This window comes from Mus pahari, chromosome 20 (assembly GCF_900095145.1).
Source record: "Mus pahari chromosome 20, PAHARI_EIJ_v1.1, whole genome shotgun sequence".
Classification (NCBI taxonomy): domain Eukaryota; kingdom Metazoa; phylum Chordata; class Mammalia; order Rodentia; family Muridae; genus Mus; species Mus pahari.
Window position 1 is genome coordinate 33,209,660 of NC_034609.1, and position 22,896 is coordinate 33,232,555.

Below are 22,896 nucleotides of genomic sequence, written 5' to 3' on the forward strand. Positions count from 1 at the left end.
CTTGGCATACCTTGGCATAATGCACATTATTCAGGTTTTAGGAAACAAGTCCCTGAGGCCTAGTCATCAGGTTCCATGGAAACATAAAGGTCTATAGTCAGTGTCTAGTATGTTTATAGTATTTGAAAAGCTTTTCTTTCAGGTTCTTTTTGGCTTTGTTTCAGCCCACAGGTGTCCAATCTTTACTTTTTGGTTTTATTTCAGTCTACAGGCATCCAATCTTTACTTGCACAGTTGATCAGTTCCTACTAAGCGGGGTTTCCAGAACAAGGAGGGTTACCTTTTGAGAAGTGACAGTCTAGAGCTCCCTTAGCTAGAGACAGGAAAGTGGCACCTTTATGTCTCCACAACCAGGGACTTGAATTGAGTGGGGGATGTTTTGCTTATATATCATGGGTAGGCATCTGGAAAGTGCGCACTGGGCAAAACTTAGAGAAACCTGTTTTTTGACCTACTGCTGGCTGTCTAACTTGTTACTTGCTGACATCTTTGACCTAACACTGCTGTTTGTTCTCAAGAGTGCCCTTTGTTCCTCTGTAGACATTCCAGCTGCAGCTCCTGTCTCCTAGCAGCAGTGTCGTCCCAGCCTTTAATACAGGGACCATCACACAAGTCATTAAAGTTCTGAACCCACAGAAGGTGAGTAATACATTTGAAACAGGTCTGTAAACGGTGTGTGCTCACTTTATAAAATAAATCTTCGTTTCAGTTTTGTTTATTTGTTTCTGACTCAGAACTAGGAAAATGCCTGGTCTAACTTCCTTGTTCTTTTGTAGAAATAAACCATGCCCAGGGACATCAAAAAGATTAGTGACATTAAAATGCAACTAAAAATTCTCTCTTGTGAGGATTAAAGGTATAGTTTTGAGGATTTAGCAAAAGTTTAAATCAGAGGTAAAATCAAAAATCTGCATTTACTGCTGTAATTAGTACGGTTATCAAAACTGGAAGCATTTTAAGTGAAGTAGTTAAATGAAAAATAGCAGTAGAAACCCATTTAGCAAGAGTTTTACTATATCTTCTCAATAAAATCAACTGGTCCTGCTTCATAACTAGCTATGTGGTTTTCAGTGTTTGCTTTTCAAACTCTCTGGCTGTTTCCTTTTATATTACTTTGCCTTTTCTCAGTTCTTTTGTATCTTGATCATGTCATTAGTACAAACAAACACACATTATTTTCATCATCTGATATCTGTGTCAAAACTTTTTACTAAAGTAAACAACCATCCCTGTTACCTGTGTACCCAGGTATTTCTTTTATGCTTTAGAAATACAAACACTGATGATATTTACTGTGGGTTTCATAAACCAACCAGCAGGTGACCCATATGTAGAACTTGTGACAGTGTGTTTCCTCATTTTCTAGAGACTTGGACAAAGAGTTAAATTTTTTGTTTCCCCAACCCTCCACCCCACCATCGGGGATCTACTTGGTATTCTAGATGTGTGTGTTCTCTCCTTTATGGCCTTGATGTTGATCCTTAGGCTCCCGTCTAGAGTGACAGATGCTTTGGCACTGGCTGTTTGTCTCTGTGCTACTTGACCCAGTGTTACTTGGATACACTTTATTTACCTTTAGGATTAAATACATTGTGGAGCCCATCATGGAGGCACGTGTGTGTCCGGTAGTCCTCAGTACCTGGGAGGGTTGAATCAGCATCACTTGAACTGAAGGGTTCGGGGCTAGCCTGGTCAATGTAGTGGAACCCTGTTTCCAAGAAACAGTCCATTTGTAGACTGGAGAGGCAGGGAGATTTAATTTCCGTGAATTAATTTATGGTTCTCTTTCTGGTTCTCTTTCCCTTTTATAGCAACAGCTGCGAATGCGGATCAAGCTCACATATAATCACAAGGGCTCAGCAATGCAAGATCTAGCAGAAGTGAACAATTTCCCCCCTCAGTCCTGGCAATGAGGGTGCAGCACCATTCTCATTCTTATCCCACTCAATCAAAGGAATTCTGGGATGGAGGTTGTGATTGCTGGCAAGTCCCCCCAACTGTACCATGGGCACGAGGAGCTGAGAGAACTGTTGAGGAGGGTTTTCCTCAAGTTACTGCTGACCTTGAAGCATCAGTAAAGACTAATGTCCTCTCCTCCACTGTTGAGGCTGGCTGCTTCTCGAGGCTACTTTGCACTCTTCCTCCTCTTCTCCCTTTTCTGCACTTCACCCCTCCCACATTTGCAGCCAGAATCAACATTCTCTGGGCCACTGAGGCAATCAACAGCTGGCCTGGAGGAGAGGACTGGGATTCACGGCAAGGAAACACTCACTCTGTCTCTGCAGCAAAGAGTGGCCCCTACTTTCTACTGTTGCATCTCTGTGGACTGGGCAAGGTGGGGCGGTTACCATCATAAGGCTGGAATGGAATTGTAGCAATGGACGTAAGGGAGCCCTGCCCTTTTCTGCTGGTTCTCCTGATGTTTGAAAGAGGTGTTAGGCTCCTGGAGCCTTTTCTGTGCATTGCTGTATACACACAGACACACATGTATGTATGTTTGTTATATAAAAAAAGCTGGTTAGACCTTGAGAGGTTGTTTGTAAACACTGGACAGATACAGTTCAAAGAGCTTTTGTTGAGATTTGGCATGAAGGCTATGGTGCTCTATTTATAATAGAAACTTCCAAGGCTCTTCCAGCTCCCCTTTCTTTCCATTCTTTAGCTGTAGTCACGAGTTCTCTCCATGATTTCCAAGATCAATTCCCATTAAATTGCAAAGTGGATACTTTCTAAAAGACACATGAATAGTTATTAATGATCCTATTCCCCCACAGTGTTTCTCCCAAGCCTGTCACTTGCCTGTTTGAGCTGTGATAAATGGGTCAAAAGAGGAGTTCAGTCTTAAGGAGCAGACCCTGTCACAAAACACCGCGGCCCATAGGAAGAGCAGTCCAGACTCACTCTGGAGCACACCGGAGTCAGCTTATCCATTGCTCCAATCCTCCCTTTTAGTTTCCTGAGCCTGGCTTGGACCTTGGCATTCCGTTTGAATTCCTTCTTCTAACTGGAACATTTGTGTTGTATCTGTAACACTGGCACTGAAATAAAGACCACACGGTTAAAGAAATCGTTCCTACATTGTACTTTATGGTGTTGAAATGAAGCTTTGTAGCTTCCTTGCCCCCTATGTGAGAGCAAGTCTTATGGTCACCATAGGGTAGGAATATCCTTTCCTGAGTATGAGAAATTGGTCTCTTAAGAAACCAATCTCATGAACATTTGCATTAAAGGTTTGAGCTTTTTAAACAGTAAGAGTGCCGAGTGTTTTTTAGAAAAGACCCTAATGTTACCAAATCTTTATGTTGAATTGCTGGAATGAGGTGAAGGTGATTGTCTGTGGTACACGTTGAATGTACTATGTATGTTCAGGTATTCAGGCATCATGTCCAGTTTACTGCAGGAGAAAGAAAAAGTGGGCCCCCCCTTGCTTATAAAGCACTTGTGGTTGTTACTGTATTATGCAGTAAGTTGACACTTTGGCTTCAGTTTTAAACCTTGATACAAATCTCCCTTTTTCCCTCTCCATTTCACCACGCCTTTACTTAAAATCTTCAGTGTCTTGTCAAATCTAGCTCTGTATCAGATGCTAGACTATTCCTAACATTGACAAACTGGAGTTGAACTAAAGGCTCCAAAAGGGAAAGTTTCTGGTCTTAATAGTCCTTTAAGAGCAAGATTTACTGAAACTTACTTGACTGGGTAAATGGACAGCTGAGTTACAAACAGGATATTTATCCTGTGTTCAGCAAAACAGGTGTGGACAAGTGCAAACTTTTAGACAGCCGCTCTGCCTGATCAGTGGAAGCCTTTAGGAGTTCCTGCAGACAGATTTCATTGGATGCATATTTAATGCTGTGAAACGTGATAGGATTAATGCTGTATTGGTGGATTTCTTGAATAGAATTTGTCTTAACATTCCTTTTTGTGTGGAGGCTTTATTTTCTCCATTTGTAGCTAACCAGCTCAGTTTTTGGTTGCTTTTTGTTGTTGTTGTTGAACTGAGTTGAATCTGAAGAAATCTGCTCAAGACCAAGTGCTAGCCGGTGGAGCTGGAAAGATCTCCTCTGCTGACAAAGCATCAGCCCTGGTGATGAGTTTGGAGGTAGCATTTACGATCATCCATGGCTTTATCGAGAAGGAATAAAACAAAATATCATGGCCTTAACACAAAGGGTGCTGTGTAGATACGGAATTCATTTGGGAGACGACCTGAACACCATACTGTCGGACTTGCAGCCAGATGCCTGCCTAGGATGTGAAGACTGTCCCCAGTGATTGGATCTTTGAAAGCTTCAGCGTGCCTTCTTAGTTTCTAGGAGCATTAGTTCTCTTCTCACTTGGCCTTGCAGCTTAAAGGAGAAACCTCTTCGTTTCTGTGACTACCCGCACATTTCAGCCATTCCTTCCCCTTCAAGAGGGAACAGATTTGGATGGATCTGACAACCTCAGCCTCTGCGAAGAGAGTGATTGCTGTGACTTCTGAATAAAGCCAAGGTGATAAGCAGTGAGCCCCGCTTGTTGACAGTTTTATACGCACCTGTACCTCATTAGCATCGCCTTCCTTGAGGAGTAGTTTTTATGTCATCCTTCTTTCCCATTCCAGAGTCATCCCTAAGGGAGAATTCCTGTAAGTAATAACAGACATCTGTAGATGCTTCTCCCACAATGCTTTGGTGCTGTTACCTTGAGATGGTTTAGGGAGTTATGGAAGCTTTCTGCTGTGTATGTTATCATCTGTTAAACTTCGAGGTTTTTTTTTGTTTTTTGTTTTTTTTTTTCATTTAAAGCAACATTCCTCAGTGTAACAGTACAGGTATTCCTTGCTTGGTTCCTGGTGTGGCTCTTAACCTTTGTCTGTCTCCCTCATCTATGAAAACAGACTTTTAAAACTGTCCAGCACTAATAGTTTGAAAATTTCCATCTCCTATATGACACTCTGCATCCTTTTAGAAAATGTTGGAAGTTAGGGAATACCCCTTTTGTGGTTCAACTTTATTTTCTTCTACATTGGAATATATTTAAATCGGCTGTGAAAACGTGGGGAAGGAGGAGTTTGAATGTGTATTTTTCTTTTCCTACTGAATGTATTTTAACTACGGTGTCCTAAACTGAGAGAGAATAACAACAACAAAAATGCATATTCACAAACTTTGTGGTTGGGAGGGCAGTCTGGGTGTGGGGGGAAGAGAGAACTGCACAGGAAGTAATGAAGTTTAAAATACTTCTGACCAACTTTGGCTCGAGAGGGTGGGGCTGTTTGTGGAACTGAAAGTGAAAACCCTTTTCAAGCAATAGCAGTGAGTGGGTCCCGTGACAGGGTTCCAGTCCCAGAACCTGGAACTCTTAAACAGAAGAAGATGCTGAAGCGGCTTGAGCAGTTGCTTTTTGCTCCTGCCTTCAAGACAGAACATTGGAGACTTTTTCCCCTTAAGAATCTGCATTTGCGCTTTGTGTGTTTGTTTTTATTTTTATTTGGGGGACCTCATGGGAGAGGGCTTCTGCACTCCTTCCTTTGTGAACCCCACTGTGTTCTTGTATCATCGTCCTTCTCCTTTTACTATGTTGTAAGTTACGGTTTTCTTAGGCCCCATCACATCTTCTTTACTGTAAAAATTATTAAAAAGGCTGTTTCCAAGTGGGGCAGCTAATGAAGTTCTAATTATTGCAGACATATTTTTGAGATGTAAAACAATTTAAAGTGAAATGATAAGTCTTGGAGGCGAGTGAGGAATAAAATGGATGTAAACATTTACATGGGATGCATTCGGGTTCTGCTGTGTGTATTGTCTTTTGGTTGAAACAAATTATGAACAGTGACTAATAATAAAAAGTCAATACTCAATGATTTAAACTTTGCTGCCTTGCTTCTTGGATGTGAATCAGAAGCCTTAGATGAATTCTTACTCTAAAGCTTTGAGCTACACCAAGCCTTTTAATATTCCTTTGAGCAGAAATCTCACCTAGAGAAGAAACATTTAAAAACCTTGTAGATGTTTTACACAGAGAAAAGTCCAAAGAGCAAGTGGACATTTAACTGGAATGCAGTGACTGTCAGGTTTGTTTTCTCCACATAGACGAACCCTTAAAGCTACGAAGCCACTATGATGAACTATCTAGCAAGGGTACCCATGTTTTATTGTAAGTTAGGGTTTGTGTGTTGTGTGATTGCTTGGTTGATCTTGGTGAGTTGTTTTGGTGACTTGATAGAGAAAGGCCTCTAGCCCAAATGAATGACATTCCATGGCTCATTTTGCATAACCCGTGAATTCCTTTTTTTACTTGGAGGCAGGTGAAAGGTTAGCCTCTGTTGCTGTAAAGGTGGTGTTCCTCAGGAGCCATTCTGCTTGTTATTTGAAACAGAGCCACTCACTAGGATCTGGGGTTCACCCATTGGACAAAGCTGGTTGGCTACCAAGGCCACCTTGTCTCCACATCCCCAGGGCTGTGATTATATTAGAGCTACCTTGGGGAGCTCAGGTCCTCATGCTGGCATGGCAAATTATCTTCACAAACTTGGTAACAGGTTTTTTTTTTTTTTTTTTTTTGCTGAAGGTTGAAAGCTCTTGGTTTTCTCTTAACTCTCACAATCCCTAACATTCCCTTAATTGAGAATGGAGAAGATATGACAGTTTCTATATTGAAGAGGGGAAGGGCCTGGGTAGGTTATCTCCTTTATACAGCAGTGCCCTTTGGCACAGTTTGATAACATTTCTATAAACTTGTTTTCTATGTGGAGTAGTTAAAATACATCCTTTCTGTATTTAAGTTTAGCTGATGGAAATCTGTGAAACTATAAAAGCTACAGTTTAGCCAGTAAACAGACACTAGACGTTTACTTAGCAGCACGATGGGTTGTGCATAGGTTTAAATGTCATTCCAGAACTACAAGATTAATTTTAATCACTTGAACGGCTTATTATTCTGTGATCTCCAGTTCAGCTGTCTTTATATGTGGGGGGGAAAAGACTGTTCAGTGGTTGGAGGCGCAGCTTAGTACTTGCCTAGCTTATATGAAGCCCTAGGCTCACTTTAAAAGGAGAAACAGAAAAAAAAATTCCTTCAAACTTTGAAGTCAGGTAAACATTGTTTGGAACCAGAAGACAGAACACCTAAACCTGCTTATCCTGTGGTAGCATAACGGTGGGGTTGGGCCTAAAGAAGACTTTGTGATCACCGAAAGATTGGGAGCTAGGTATCAGTAAATAGATCTGAAGGTCCAGACTCCTCTACCATAGTCTGACATTAGCGTTCTTTCCCCACAGTGTACTGGAGAGGCAGTGTGCATGTGGAGCCCAATAGGAAGGAGAGGAGGGATCCTAAAGCTTCTTTGCCTTAGTATGATGTGTAGTGAGGAGCCTGCAGTGACAGCAGATGGTTTTTGTGTACACACACACACACACACACACCCCACACACACATACGTAAATCCCAGAAGAATTTATTTTTAGGGGTAGTCTCAGCTGTTCACCATTTCCAGAAATTATAGTTACATAACACTTGGCATACATGTTGCTTTGAACTGGGGGAGAGCACCAATTGTGACCTTTGTGACAGTATGCTATGTTAATGGCAGTCCATAATTGGAAAAGGAGACATCAGCTGATTACTGCTGATGAACTGGATCTGAAGTAATGGAGACCTTTAAAGGTAGCTGCTTAGAAAAAACTGATTCCCTGAGGCCTTCGGGCCAGTGATCTTGGGGTATTTTTTTTTTTTTTTTTAATAAGTGGTGTTGCCAGTTTGAAGTAGTAAATACTTAGCTTCTAGCATATGGATTCATTTTGAATTGATGGTGTAGGCTACTATCCAGATAAGGAAAAAGATAACCATCTACAAAACATTGCTGATCCCTAGAATGAATTCATTGCTGGACTTGGGACAGTAATATAAGTCACATGCAATCTGTAAAAGGTAATCTAGTATCTCAAGAAACCGGCTTTTGGAAACATCTCCAACTATTTCCCTGCCCTTGGCTATCTACTTCTGTCTTAGTGTTGGTGCCTGGTCCATAAACAAACAAACAAAAAAACTGTGTTTGCTGTGAAATCAACCAGGGTTAGAAATCCAACTAAATCAGGTAGGTGTCTGAAATAATTTCTTTTTTTTTTAAAAAAAGATTTATTCATTTATTATATGTAAGTAAGTACACTGTAGTTGTCTCCAGAAACTTCAGAAGAGGGAGTCAGATCTTGTTATGGATGGTTATGAGCCACCATGTGGCTGCTGGGATTTGAACTCCGGACCTTCAGGAAGAGCAGTCGGGTGCTCTTACCCACTGAGTCATCTCACCAGCCCTGAAATAATTTCAAAGTAGAAAGAAAACCCTGGGAAGTAGCTTTTCTTTCACCTTTTATTAAACTTCGCAGAGAAAAACCATGCTTATTGTAGTAAAGAAAAGCAAGAAAGTAAGATTGGGACCGTGGTAAAGGAAGGCAGAAAAATCTTTTATAGAAGAAATGATTTGTATGAAGCAGAATCTTTGAAGCAAAGTTTTATCTTGGCATGTCAATTAGCTCCAAATTGAACAAAACATCTCAAGACAGGGCCAGTTCTATCTCAAATGCTGTTGCTTTTAAGCCTACAGTTAAAATACTCTAGACAAATAGTTGTACAGGCCAAACTGAATCAATGGGTAGCAGATGACCACCTTTGTCTGTTATCTTAGAAGTTGTTTTGCTTTTTAATCCCTTAGAAGTTGGCTGAATATTCAACACATACATAAGAGAGGAAGCCCTAAAAATGAAGAGATCTAGAAGGCTTCTTACAAAATGCAGCGGCAGTTTAATGCTACTCACCTTTTGGGAAACCTAGAATTTCAGAATTAACAGTGGCTACTATGAATCTTTAATATGAGTTAGGCTCTTTGTGTTTTCTGTCCACTCCACCTTAATAACGGCCAGGCAAATGTTAATCTAGTTCATTCACTCCTTAACAACCAACGCAAGGGTCTAGAGAGATGGCTTGGTGGATCAGAGCACTGGCTGCTCTTCCAGAGAACCCAGGGTCAACTCCCAGCCCTCACCTGTCAATTTACAACCATCTATAACTCCAGGTCCAGAGGATCTGACACTGTCTTCTGGCCTCTATCACCAGGCATACACGTGTTGCATAGACTTAATATCCATAACATCACGGAAGACCCACCAGAAGCTGGGCATAGTGGTGCACATCTGCATTGGGGAGGTGGATACAGGAGACTCTAAAAGTTCAAAGGCAGTTTTGGCTATATAGTGAGTTCGGGTCTGCCTGGGCTACGTGTAATTTTCGGTCTCAAAAAAAAAAAATCTGAAAGAATTAAATCAAGTAATTTGTACATGTACAGATCTAATAATGAGTACAATTGAGATTTGGAATTAGGCAGACTTATAATTTGGCCCACTAACCACAAAACTACTATCACTCCAGGAACTAAAAGAGTCAGCTTTTAAAATAGTCTTTGGTGAGTTAAGACTTGCAAAATAGAAAGAGGGCTTACACACCATGTTACTGTTTGAGGATGAGAAAGGAAATCTGATACTTTGATTACAGGAAAAGAACACTGAACTGTGTACTTGAGGTGGTTTGATGAAGAAGGTCGCCAGCTATCCCTAAGAGAGGTGAGTATAGCAACAGTTTTTCACCGCCAGTGGGTGCCAGGGGACAAGACACTTTTGGGAGCAGGAAACGTCTTGGATGGAGAATTCCAGCGCCGCCCACGGTGGAGGGTTGTATCTTGTCTATTTTAACAGGTGCAGGCCTTACCTGTCTCTTCCTCTGGCCGCTTCTTGGAAGACCCAGAAAGCACCAAATTGCTCTCCCTGTGCCCTAGCCCTCCGAGCTCAGGGTGGAGCGCGGCGGAGATTCACTCCGCCTGCAGTGGCGCCAGCCTCCCACAATTCTGCTCCGGCCTCTCGCCAGGCCGGCGACTACGCAGGTCCAGCGGGGCCGGGGCGGGCCCGAAGGGGGCGGAGCGTCGTGGTTAGGGGCGGGGTCTGGGCGGAGGGGCGAGGCCTCCCGCTGCTCGCGCGCGCCTCCGAGGCTCGCGCTGTCGCGCCGGGCCGGGCGTCTCTGTAAATCCTTGGCCGCCAATGGGGGAGGTGGAGCCCGTGCCCGCGGGCCCGCTGGAGCCCCCGGAGCCACCTGAAGCGGCGGCGCCTCGCCGGTCGGGAGGGATTCGGGTCCTAAAGGTGAGACGGCAGGGGGAGGGAGGAAGCAAGAGGGCCGTGGCCGCCTTCGCTGAGCTGCCCGAGGCGGCGGGCGCCCCCCGCCCTGCGTCCCTGGGCCGCTTGCACTTGGCCCGGGCCGCCGCGGGCCTGCTGTGGGGCCTCGGTGCCGCGCCCCCGCCCTGGCCTCGGCTGTCCGGGTCCCCGGCGCTGTCCATCCCTGACCGCCGCCCGGCAGGCCCACGCCTTCGGGCAGCCGCTGCCCCCACCCTCCTTCCTCCCCGCATCCCCGGGACCGCCGTCTCCTCGCTGGGCCTAGCCCGGGGCCCTGGAACGGGTTCCGGGGGGCTCCGAGGGCCGGCCGCGCCTGGCGGGAGTCAGGCGGCGAGTACGCAGGGCTCGGCGGACACCTGAAGACATCACCCCAGCTGGAGGATGGCGGCGGCGATTGGCCAGGCGCCGCGGTGTGCGCGGGCTGCGCCGGCGGGAGCGGCCACGCTGCCCTCGGGACTGGCTAAGGGAGTTCCGAACCGGCTCTCGGCTCCAAGACGCAACATCCCGCGCTTCCCGCCCGGGGGACAGTCCCGGAGGATCTGCTGCCTGTGGACCCGCTGGGCGTGTTGCAGGGCTTGGGGGGCGGGTTGGGGGAGCAGAGCCCGAAGGGGCACTCCTGCTTGGCTGACAATCCGGGGAGAAGGCAGTGGGGGAGCCGTTATGCAACAGGCAGCTAAGTGGGGCTTTTTGGTAGAATCAGGGGAGTAGGAGGATAGGAAAACAGATGCAGGGGAAAGGGGAGTGGAGCCTTGAAGGTGAGTGATGACAAGAAGTTTCTATGCAGGAAGAATGCAGAAGGTGAGGTGAGGTGAGGTCAGCAGAGATGGCTAAAGGGTGGCCAACTGGGTGGAGTTCTCTACTAACCTCTGAAATAGTGCAGAGACCTTTTTTTCTGTAGGTTCAGTATATAAACGAACTGGAACAGTGGAATGGAATTCTTCTAGAGTTCTAGAAGAGCAATTGGCAGGATTTAAAACTTGCCAAAGAAGAAGGGGAAGAAAATTGAGATTTAATGTGTTTCGAAAACAGTTTGCCAAACATCGAAGATGCTTAATGTTAAAAGCGAACCTTAAGTAATTAAATGAGATTGTTGTTGAGTAATATTTCCTTTTATTAAGATTATTAGTAAAGTAGCACAAAGATAGGAGCAGCAGAAAATTTTATTTGTTGTACTAAGTGAATTCATAAGACTCAGTAGACTGAAATCTTATTTTCTGGCACCTCCCAGGGTTACTGCACAGTTTACTTTAGACTACTTCATAACTGTTACCCCCACTGGAATTTACTCAAGCATAAATCGAAGTGTAATTACTCAAAGTCTTCTGGAGATTTAAAATGAGAGCAAATAACAAACCGTAAATTGTGCGTGAATTCAGTATAAACAAAAGATCTGCAGGGCTAACTTATGAGGAAATAGTTTTGAGAGATATCAAATGTCTTTTGGTATGCAGAAGATGGTCAATTAAAAAAAAAAACTTTATCTTGTAACTTTTTTGGGTCATGTTGAAATGGCCAATCGCACGGATGAAAATCTTTATTGAAGGCTGTCTTCCCCTGGTTTCTGAGGCTCTCATTTTGGGTTCGTTAGGAAGATTCCAGTGATTGGTCAGTCTTGATTCATGGTCAGTACTGAGCTCTTGCCATGAAAGCCTTTCTGAAAGGCCTTCCTAGCCTTGCTTTCCTGCAGTAGTTAACTCTAATCCTCATGAATAAGTAGGACGGATGGTCATGGAGGCAGGCCTTGTGTGTTCCACAAGCAGAAGTTCTCTGGAGTTCCTGAGTGGTTCGCTCTCTCAATTGTAGCCTGTAAAGAGTGCAGAGGTGAACAGCAGGCTTTCTGAACCTTGAAGAATGTCATGTTTGCCCACAGGTTTTTCTCTGGAGATGTTAGTAAAGACTTCTCTAGCCTAGGGGCATGGCTCTGGGTTAGGAGTGCAGCTCAGTGGTAGAGGGTCAGCAGCCCTCCAACATACAGGGCTCTGGTTTTATTCCTCAGCTCAAGCATCAAAATACTTATAAAAAGGTGGTGCATGTCTTAATCTTAGCACTTGGGAAGCAGAGGCAGGCAGATCTCTGAGTTCAAGGCCAGCCTGGTCTACAGAGTTCCAGAACAGCCAGAGATACAGAGAGAAACCCTGTCTTGAAAAACAAAACAAACAAACTAAAAGACTTTTTATTCCTTTATATTTACATCCAAATCATGAACATTATTCTCAAGTTTTCATAAAAAGGTATTCATAAAAGCCCTACATGACTGAGCCAACATAATTTATTCAGATTACATCAAGGACCATAGGACACTGGAGCATTTTATTCTAAATACACTTCTAAGCCAAGGCTCGTACCTGTGGCCTCAGCTAGTCAGAAGGTTGACATGAGATCACACTTAAGCCTCAGGGTCTAAGGCCAGCCTGAGCAATGTAGAATGTATGTCAAAGTTCTAAAACTTTCTCAAGTTCCTGAATCAAGCTCAAAAGGTTTTCAGATGTTTCCTATGATTTTGAGATTATGGTTTAGTTTAATCAATCAGGAGATGATAGGAAGTTACATCCTATTTAGTTTGAATATTATTTGTCTTTTCTTTAAAAATAGTTTTATGTTTTTCTCAAAATAGATGTCTTTGAAGTTGTGTTTAGGTGCATGCATGTTTGTGTGCCTGTGTATGGAGGCCAAGGGTGGATGTCAAACATCTTTATCTATTGTGCTTCATCTTTTTGTTTGAGACAGGCTTTCTTACTGAACCAACTCTTCTAGACTGCCTCCCTAGTAAACCTTTGGGTCTCCATCTTCCAACACTGGGGTTACCTGTATTTACTGCCACTTCCTGAGTTTACTCATGTGTAGTGACTTGAACTCAGACCCTGTGCTTCCATGCCGAGCACATTACTGACTGAGCTATCTGCTCAGCCCTGACTGTTTTGTAGCCCTGGCTGGTCTGGAACTTATTATATATTCCATATTGATCTAGAACTTGCAGAAGCCTTCCAGCCTTTGCTTCCTGAATGCCATGTGGGTTCTAAACAACCAAATCCAAAACATTTTTAATGAGCTGAAATGTTCTTCCTCTCCCTATTGTCGTACTCTTTCTGGTCCCTTAGAAACACTTCATAATGTAATACTGTTTAAAACTGTTATCATTTTAAATCTTGAAGGCAGAAACATCTACCTTAAAGTGTTCTACATTCTGATGGATTGGCCAGGATGAAGCATGAGACTTAGAATTAGTATTTATGGTTTACTACCTTTGAGCTAACCTTAGTCCTCATATAGTATCTTTATTCTTAGAATTAGAAGTATTAAATGCAAGTGGTGGCTACTCAGCTTGTGGTCTACATTAAAACGGTTGACTTTGTAGGCAGATTTTAATATTTAAAACAATTTTTTAGGTTTATATTATCTTGTGGGCTGAGTGTTTTGCTTGCATGTATATATGTTCACTACGTGCATGCTGGTGCCTGTGGAAGTCAGAAGAAGGCTTTGGGTCTCCTGTTTTATGGATAGTTATGAGCTACCGTGTGGGTGCTGAGAATTGAACCTAGGTCCTCTGCAAGAGCATCAGGGGTTGTAACTGCTGAGCTCTCTCTCCAACCCTGACCTTTAGATGGTGAGTCTTTGTCCGTGTGTTTGATGTGATGTGTGGTTGTAATTGTATTCCCCTTTGGGTAAGTTTGTGATAACAGCTTTTATAAAAGTAAAGGAGAAAGTAAGCTATCCTCAAACGAGCAGCCTGAAGCTAGCTGACTCTTAGACGTCGAAGCTGCCTAGAGGACAGTACTGCTGCAGCACTGACCGCTGCGAAGTTCTCTCCAGCAGTTCCTTCCTCGTGAGGGAGGCAGTGGAGCAAGACATTCCTGAGAAGGAGGAAGCACTAGGTAATTTAGTGGTGGCTAATAATAGCTCAACACTCTATCTTTGTTATTGTTGCTGTATGTACAGCTTTGCTTTGCTTTGCTTGTTTGCAAGGCCTGTAAATGGCTGTTGGTGAAATGCAGGTAAATCATATCTCTAACTCCTCAGCAGGTTTACTTCAAAGAGTCTAGAGTGTAGAATTATAGATAGTCAGATCTTGAGAAGACCAACAAGCGTGTGTTTTGATAACAAAGCTCTTTACAAAATGTATAGTCTTAGAGGAACACATGTGCACAGGTAACCAGTAGATGCTGGGTGTGGTGGCACATGCTGTAATCCCTGCACTTGAGAGAGGGTAAAAGAGTCAGGGTTGGCCTCACCTACAGAGTGATTTGGAGGCCAACATGGGGTACATAGGCTCCCATTTCAAACAAACAGTTCTTGGAATAAAATTTATAATACTTCTTGGTCTTTCTAGACTTTTTCTAAGACTGTGGAGGTCATTAAGTCATTTTTCGACCTGCTAACTCATTCTATTTTTATTGTTCTTTTTGCAGCAGGATTTCACTTTGTAGGCCTAACTGGGCTCAAACTTGTAACAGTCTTTCTGCCTCAGCCTCTTGAGTTCTGAGAGCACAAATGTGTGCGTCAGTCTCGGTGGTGTGCAGGGTGTAGCTGTTCACGCTTCCTTTCTACTTTAGTGTAGGGTGCAGAGCCTCTTTGTATACATGTTATTCTACCACATAGAATGCTGGCCAGAGGGACCTGTTACTCTTTATCAGAGATTAGGAAATAAGGAGGTTTTCAAAATTAGCTGCAGGTTGGCTCTTCAGTGGTTACAGTTTCTTAGTGGTACAAACATATGGCTCTGGTATGTTTGAGATGAGCACTTGAAAGCCCTTTATTGATTCACAGAATAAGCTGAGATTGAGCTTGGAAGGAAGGGGCCTGATTTCCACCTGTCAGGGCTACATTTGTATGATTTTGAATAATTGTAAGACCTTGAAGAGCTGCAGGAAGATTAGTTAGTGAAGGCTGAAAGTGGCCTTCAGTTGCCGAGTGCCCATGTGCTGTGTCAGGGCCTTAGTCAACCCACGGGACTGTTTTTCAAAAGCCAGTTTACCTGTGTACCCTAAATTTTAAAAATAAGGACATTCATCTTCTTGTTTTAAAGTCACCACATGTGGGACTGCCTGCTTACTTACCCTTGCTTTACTGTTTACTAGTTTTGTTGTAGCCTACCGATGTGCAGATTGGGTGTCAATTCCCGTGGTGTTACCTGGGCTTTGCATCTGTGTCTGTGACACAGATCTACATTATACAGATCTGTGACATTCTACATTAAAAACGCTCTCCAGGGTCTCTGGTGAAGGGAGTGAGAAGTCAAAGAAAGGATTGCATTCATGGCCAAGCGTGTAGTAGACTCTACTCAAGGGGAAGGTGTTCTGTTGAGAGCAGGATCCTTGATGCTAGGCATGGTGGGAGCTGTGAAAGGTTCCAGAGTGAGCCCTGCGTTTGAGTAGGGCTTTGGAGAACAAGCATGTGAATAAGTTGGAGATGTTTTAGACACAGCACAGTGTAGTGGAATGGCTAACGAGCTAAGGAACACAGATGGCTAGAGAGGAGTGACACATGGCAAAGGGCAGTGGGAAGTCAGTGGACGTTTCCGCTTTGTTGAATATAAATGTCCCACGGTGAAAACAACAGGCAAATGGTGACTTTTAGAAATGGTTTGCTGTTTTCGTTTTTGTTTTGAAACAGCCTCAGTGTGTAGGCCAGGCCAGCTTGGGGCTCACTCATGGAGGCTCAGGTTGTCCCCACACTCTAGATACTCTCCTTGCTCTTCAGCCTGACTGCTAGTAATAGCAGTGCCTCGCCTCGTCAGGCTGGATGTTTGTTTTATGTTGGTTCTTAACAGTTGTTTTGCCGTAAGGTAGCTTGACTTCACAGTACGTACGTCAGTTTCCCACCTGGTCGCCAGCAGTAGTTCTTTTGAAGCGTGCCGGGAGCCGGACAGCTCCTGTAGTCTAAGAGTGTGCTGCTTAGTGCTCTCTGTGCTGGTCTGCACGGGGGTCTGGGAGACGGTCTGTACTGCCAGGTTAAAGAGGGAGGTTGTTATCAAGTGACTTCAGGGAGGGAAAGGTGTAGTTTATATGTGTCAGATTCTATCTGAAATGTGAATTAGTCATTATTATTTTGATTTTTTTACTATTAAAAACCCTTTGGAGGGCTGGTGAGATGGCTCAGTGGGTAAGAGCACCTGACTGCTCTTCCAAAGGTCTGGAGTTCAAATCCCAGCAACCACATGGTGGCTCACAACCATCTGTAACAAGATCTGACGCCCTCTTCTGGAGGAAGACAGCTACAGTGTACTTACATATAATAAATAAATAAATCTTAAAAAAAAAACAACAACAAAAAAAAACCCTTTGGAAATAAAAGCGTCAGACACCGACATTAACCAGACCCAAAGACTATACAACTTAATGAACTTATATATTTTTAGAATTGGCATAGAAAACAGAAACTTCACATTAAATTTGACACTTTCAGTATTAAATTTATTTATTTTATGCACTTATCCACCACCAAGACCCCCTCCCCCAAAAAACTATGTTAGAATTAGAGCTAGAGAAACATTTATCTTTATATATGTAAACTTGTATCCATTAGCAGCATTCACTCCATACATTCTCTTGTTCTCCTTTCTTTGCTATACTATAACGTGTACATTTGCTGTTATACACACATATATGATTGACTACTGTTCTGTTCTTTAGAATAATGATGTGTGAGTTACGCTTGCATTGCTAGGGCTGGGTAGCCGAGGGAAGCAGCTTAGGTGGGGAGAGGTTTCTTTTGGCTCATGGTTTTAGAGGATCTGTAGGCATCAGGACAGGGAAGGCAGTTTATGCTCACTGGATGTTGAATCAGGAAGTAGAAAGCACCTTAGAAGGAAGGGCTGCCTATCATCTTCAAAGACCCACCCCAGTGAGCTGCCATTGCCAGCTTAGTCCCTGCCTCCTAAAGGTTCCCTAACTTCCCTGAATAACACATCAGCTGGGAAGTAAGCACTGTGTGTGTGTGTGTGTGTGTGTGTGTGTGTGTGTGTGTGTGTGTAAGACAGGGTCTCACTATGTAGTGCTGGTTTGCCTGGAAGTTTGCAGACCAGGCAGGCCTTGTACTCAGATTTGCCTGCATTTCCCTTTGAATTCTGGGAATAATGGTGTGTGTCCTTATGGCTAGCCAGGAACAAGCCTTTGTTTGTCTTAAGATAGTTCAGATTCAGCCCCTAACAGATCTGAACTACTAAGTCAGAATGTTGAAAATTTGCCCAAGGCAGGTAGTATATCTATATTTTGTTAGCACATTCCTGAAAACAAAACGGGCTCAAATGGGATGGTAGATGGAGGCCTAAAGGGCTTCGTTGTAGGGTTCTCTAAAGGAACAGAGCTGAGACAAATGATATTAAAGGGACTTCCAGGACAGTGCAGATAGTTCACAATAGCTGTCTCACAACACAAGGCTAAGAATCTGGTAGTTGTTGAGTACCCGGGACTAGATGTCTCAGCAGTCTGAATCTAGTGCTAGAGTCTGGGGAGGTTCTTGAAGAACTGCTGGTTCTCAGTCTGTGTTGGAATCTTGAAGAAGTTGGAGTTAATACCAGTTACAGTAACAGGATAGACAAACTTGCCAGCAAAGTGAGGGCAGGCAGGCAGTAGCAAAGCTTCCTTTCCTTTTTTGTGTCCTTTTATGTGAGCTGCCAATAGGTGTGGCCCAGGTGTAGAGTGAATGTTCCTGCTTCAGTAATCTGTTTAAGAAGATCCCTTTCTCACTGCTGTGCTGCAGTGTGGGCCTAGTTGACTCCAGGTGTTGCCAAGTTGACGATCAAGATCAGCCACCGCTGAGGGGATGCCTGACCAGCCAGTGTTGAGTATAAGGAAGGAATACATGCAGTTCAGACAAATGTTCTTGTTAATGAATTTCTTTCTCTTGGTACTTTTCAGAGAAATATGAAACACAATGGGAGCAGAACTTGTTTGAATAGAAGAAGTAGGTTTGGTTCTCGAGAAAGAGACTGGCTAAGAGAAGATGTGAAGAGAGGCTGTGTTTACCTTTATGGAGCAGACACGACCACTGCCACTACAACCACCACCTCCTCCTCCTCATCCTCCTCTTCTGATTTACATCTTGTCCTTTGCACAGTAGAGACACCAGCATCAGAAATATGTGCTGGAGAGGGAAGAGAAAGCCTCTATCTACAGCTTCATGGAGATTTGGTCAGGTGAGGCCTAGAGGTTTTCTTCTTGTTGATGTTTTATTTTGTTTTGAGTCAAGAGGTGCTCTCTTTCATTAGTGTGGTCTCAAACTCACAGTTCTGCTTTGGTCTCTGAAGTGCTAGGATTATAGGCATGCACTCCTCTACTGAGCTGATTCTACTGTAATATTAGTAACTTGTCTATCTGATTGGAAATGGACTTGAGGATTATAATCACAATGTAAGTGATGATGATTTTAGAGTCAATGGGCTTGAATAAGATTTGTCCTTGGAATAATCAATGTTTTTTAAAAATTACTGTTTTTGTATGTAGTGTGTCTACATATTTATATATGTGCCTGTAGGTCAGAGGTTGATGTCAAGTGTCTTCCTCTATTGTTTCTTAAAGGTTTATTTTGAACTATGTTTAGGTGTGTGTGTGTGTGTGTGTGTGTGTGTGTGTGCATGCGCATATGAGCTGTCTGACTTATGTGGTAGGAACCTAGCTCAGGTCCTCTGGACCAGCAGCAAGTGCTCCTAACTGCTAAGCTATCTCTCCAGCCCTGTATTTTGAGGTAGCTCCTGAACTGGGAGCTCACCAACTGGGAGACTGACTGATCAGTGAACCCTGGGTCTCTGCCAGTCTCTGCCTCTAGTGCTAGTGTTACAGGCATGCGTCAATCATCACACCGGGCTTGTGTGTGGGTGCTGGGGGTCTAACTCAGGCCTTCCTGCTTACATGGCGGATACTTCCCTGACTAAGCGTCTTCCCAGTCTCTTACTTTATGATTCTCAGTCTAAAGACCATAATGAAGGAAAATTTGATAGTTCTTCTATCTGGAATACATTGTGGTCCTATACGAATTTAAAGATTTAAAAGTTACCTTTTGGGGAATTTTAAGTAGAATATACAAGAGGTACAGAGTGAGAAGTAAGTTCTTCTCTGTCCACCAGTTTGGAGCTAGCTACATCTTTCCATGAAGACAGTTGCTATTATGTTTCTTAAGCATATTATGTTTCTTATACCTGCACACCCACGTCTTAAAAGCAATGATGCTGTACACAACCCATTGTTGACTTACTATCTCTGAGAGATATCTCCATCTCCATATTTATATAAATATCATTTACTTAATATCTACATGACTATTCCACTTCATGGGCCACCATAATTTTAGCCAGTTTCCCTAATCTCTCATTATGGATATTAGCCTGCTACCAGTTGTTAGCACAGCAAACAGTGTCACAGCTGAATTCCTCTGTATCTGCTATCTTACACAGAGGGGTTTCTCTGGAGTGTGAGACCATAGAAGTACAGTTATCCTTGGTCAAAGGAATATGACCATTTATAATTTTGATAGATATCTTCAACTCCTTCACAGAGGTTATGTTCCCATCTAAAATAGAAAAATACTGGGCTAGAGAGAGGGTTCAGTGGCTAAGGACACCTAGCTGCCTTTCTAGGGGGTCTGGGTTCTGTTCCTAGCACCGATACGGTGGTTCTCAAACATCTGTAACTCCAGTCTCGGGGACTCAGCATCCTCTTCTGGCTGCCTTGAGCATCAGGCATGCACATGGTGCACAGACATCCATGTCGACAAAACATCCATGTATGAAAATAAATCCTTATTTTTTTTTAATTAATAAAAATCCACTGGGCGTGGTGGCGCACGCCTTTAATCCCAGCACTCGGGAGGCAGAGGCAGGCAGATTTCTGAGTTCGAGGCCAGCCTGGTCTATAGAGTGAGTTCCAGGACAGCCAGGGCTATACAGAAAAACCCTGTCTCGAAAAACAAAACAAAAACAAAACAAAACAAAACAAAAAAACCATTTCTTCTTTACTTTCTCCAAAATGTTAGTATTAAGTTTTATATATGTAAGTGTAGATACATACTTTTGCATGAGCTGAACCTGCTTATAAGAATACCAATTATTTGTTTGTTTGTTCTTTTATTTGTTTACGTTTCTGGATTTGAATTTAAGGCCTCAACCATATTAGACAAACACTGTACACTGAGCGATGCTTCTAGACTTTGTTGGCAGTTTTAAAGTAAGAGACTCCTGACGTCAGCTTTCCAAAGACAATCCTTTTCTAACCCTACTAGAAGTTGAATAGGACATTTTCTGGTTCTTTTTGAGACAGGGTCTCATGTAGCTGAAGGTTAACCTTGAATTCCTCATCCTTCTGCGTTTTCCTCGCAGAAGCTTGGGATCACAGATGTGTACCAGGCTTAAATGGGAGTTTTGCTATTCTGTTGCTTTTGTTTGTTTGTTTATTTATTTATTTATTTTGGTTGTTTTGTTTTTTTGAGACAGGGTTTCTCTGTATAGCTCTGGCTGTCCTGGAACTCACTCTGTAGACCAGGCTGGCCTCGAACTCAGAAATCCNCCTGCCTCTGCCTCCCGAGTGCTGGGATTAAAGGCGTGCACCACCACGTCTGGCTTATTCTGTTGCTTTAATATTTCTCTTAATGAGTGAAGTTGAGCATATTTGCACAAACTTAAAAGTAATTTGTCTCTTAATTTTTTTATATAAAGACAAATAGTCTTTGCCTTAGTTAGGGTTTCTATTACTGTGAAGAAACACTACAATATAGCATTAATTGGGGTTGGTTTATAGTTTCAGAGGTTCAGTCCATTACTGTCTTGGCAGGAAGCATGACAGCACACAGCAGATGTGGTGCTAGAGAGGTAGCTGAGACTTCTACATCTGGATGGGCAGGCAGCAGGAAGAACAAATGAGCCACTGGGCCTGGCTTGAGATTCTGAGACTCAAAGCCCACCCACTACCACCCCTATGACATACTTCTTCCAACAAGACCACACCTCCTAGTAGTGCCACTCTCTGTGACCTGTGGGGGCCTTTTTCATTCAGAGTACCACATTCCACTTCTTGGCTCCCCTAGGAGCCATATCATAGTCCAATTCAGAAGTCCCCATACTCTGTCACAGTATCAGCACTGTTTAAAAGTCTAAAGTTCAAAGTCTCTTCTGAGACTCATGCAGTCTCTTAACTGTGATCCCCTATAAAGTCAAAATGAAAAAGCAGAATACATATTTCCAGCATATAATGACTGGCACAGGGTATTCAGGTATTACCATCCCAAAAGAGGGGAAAGGGAGCCTAGTGAGGAAACACTGGACCAAAGCCAGACCAAAACCAGCTGTGCAGACTCCAAACCACATCTCCGTGTATGATGTCAAAGTGCCCTTTAGAGTTTCAACTCCTTTCAGTTTGGTTGGCTGCAGCACACTTCTCTCTCTTGGGCTGGTTCCACTCCCTGTTAACAGCTCTCCTGGGTAGGTATCCCACAGCTCTGGCATCTCCAACATTTTATGGTCTCCAAGGCAATCCAGGCTTCACCTTCATTGCTTCACACTGTGGCCTTTAAGCCTTCATGCCGGCTCACTCCTGACATATGCCTGGTCTCAGCTGCTTTCCTGAGTTGTGGAGGGAGATTTCATTACTTCTCTGTCCTTGACTCTAAATTGAGAACCACATGACCACATCTGCCATGTTCTGCTGCTTGCTGGAACATGGCCCACTTGTTCAATTACATCTTCACCAGCATTCTGTTGCCCTTCACTGCTTAAGCTTGGCTGTCCTGGAACTCAATCTATAGCCCAGACTGGCCTTGAATTTAGAGATTGCCTGCCTCTGTCTTCTGTGTGCTAGGATGATAGGTGTGCACCACAGTTCCTGGCTTTTCCTAAGCTTTTCTTTAGTTTCCCTTTACTTTCCTTTAATTCCTTCTCAGGAGTTGGAGGCTTAGCTGGGTGGGATCTTGTCCTGACACCAGCACTACCTTTATTCCATTTGGCATCAGGCTTTTCTTTAATCTGTTTATCACCTTGAACACAGAACTTACCTCCATTCCACTTTCTGATGTCCCCTCTCCCCTCAAACTGTACATTTTGTGTTTTTCTTGCTCAGCTTGCTCCTTTTCACTTTAGATCTGCATAAGTGAACACAACAGAGTCAACACTGGGTTGTTTTGAGATTTTTCTCTGTCAGTGAAATTAATCCAAAACTCTTCAATTTAGTCTGAAGGAGACTTTTCAGACAAAGGCAAAAAGCCACACACTAAAATTCTTCTCTGAAACATGTTGAGTTGGGCCCTTATAGTTCAAATTACCCCCTGCACCACTGCTTGCATGTACCTACTAGTATGACCCCATAAAGCCTCACTTAAAGTGTTCACTATCTTTTTTTTTTTTTTTTAAAGACCTATTTATTTATTATATGTAAGTACACTGTAGCTGTCTTCAGACACTCCAGAAGAGGGAGTCAGATCTTGTTACAGATGGTTGTGAGTCACCATGTGGTTGCTGGGATTTGAACTCCGGACCTTTGGAAGAACAGTCGGGTGCTCTTACCCACTGAGCCATCTCACCAGCCCAGTGTTCACTATCTTTTAAAAAAGATTATCTAAAATTCCAAAGGCTATATTCCTCCAAACAAAAGCCAGGTCCAGCCTATCCCAGCAATACCCCAGTTCTCCTGGTACCAACTTCTGTCTTAGGGTTTCTACTGCTGTGAAGAGATACCATGATCACAGTAACTCTTATAAAGGAGAACATATTAATTTGGGC

At 43.3% G+C, this 22,896-nt stretch overlaps 2 protein-coding genes across 4 annotated transcripts in view; both read left to right on the top strand.

Moving 5' to 3' along the window:
* Window positions 1-5,851, top strand: part of Ap1g1 (adaptor related protein complex 1 subunit gamma 1) — an 85,421-nt gene extending 79,570 nt beyond the window's left edge. For all 3 annotated transcript variants that reach the window (XM_021220805.2, XM_021220806.2, XM_029532332.1), the window contains 2 exons: window positions 541-639; window positions 1,812-5,851. In XM_021220805.2, coding sequence (XP_021076464.1) covers window positions 541-639; window positions 1,812-1,913 — 201 coding nt within the window. In that variant the 3' untranslated portion in view covers window positions 1,914-5,851. The remainder of the gene's footprint in view (window positions 1-540; window positions 640-1,811) is intronic.
* A 4,145-nt stretch (window positions 5,852-9,996) lies between these two features.
* Window positions 9,997-22,896, top strand: part of Phlpp2 (PH domain and leucine rich repeat protein phosphatase 2) — a 77,317-nt gene continuing 64,417 nt past the window's right edge. The window contains exons 1-2 of the mRNA XM_021220319.2: window positions 9,997-10,166; window positions 18,053-18,330. Coding sequence (XP_021075978.1) covers window positions 10,068-10,166; window positions 18,053-18,330 — 377 coding nt within the window. The 5' untranslated portion in view covers window positions 9,997-10,067. The remainder of the gene's footprint in view (window positions 10,167-18,052; window positions 18,331-22,896) is intronic.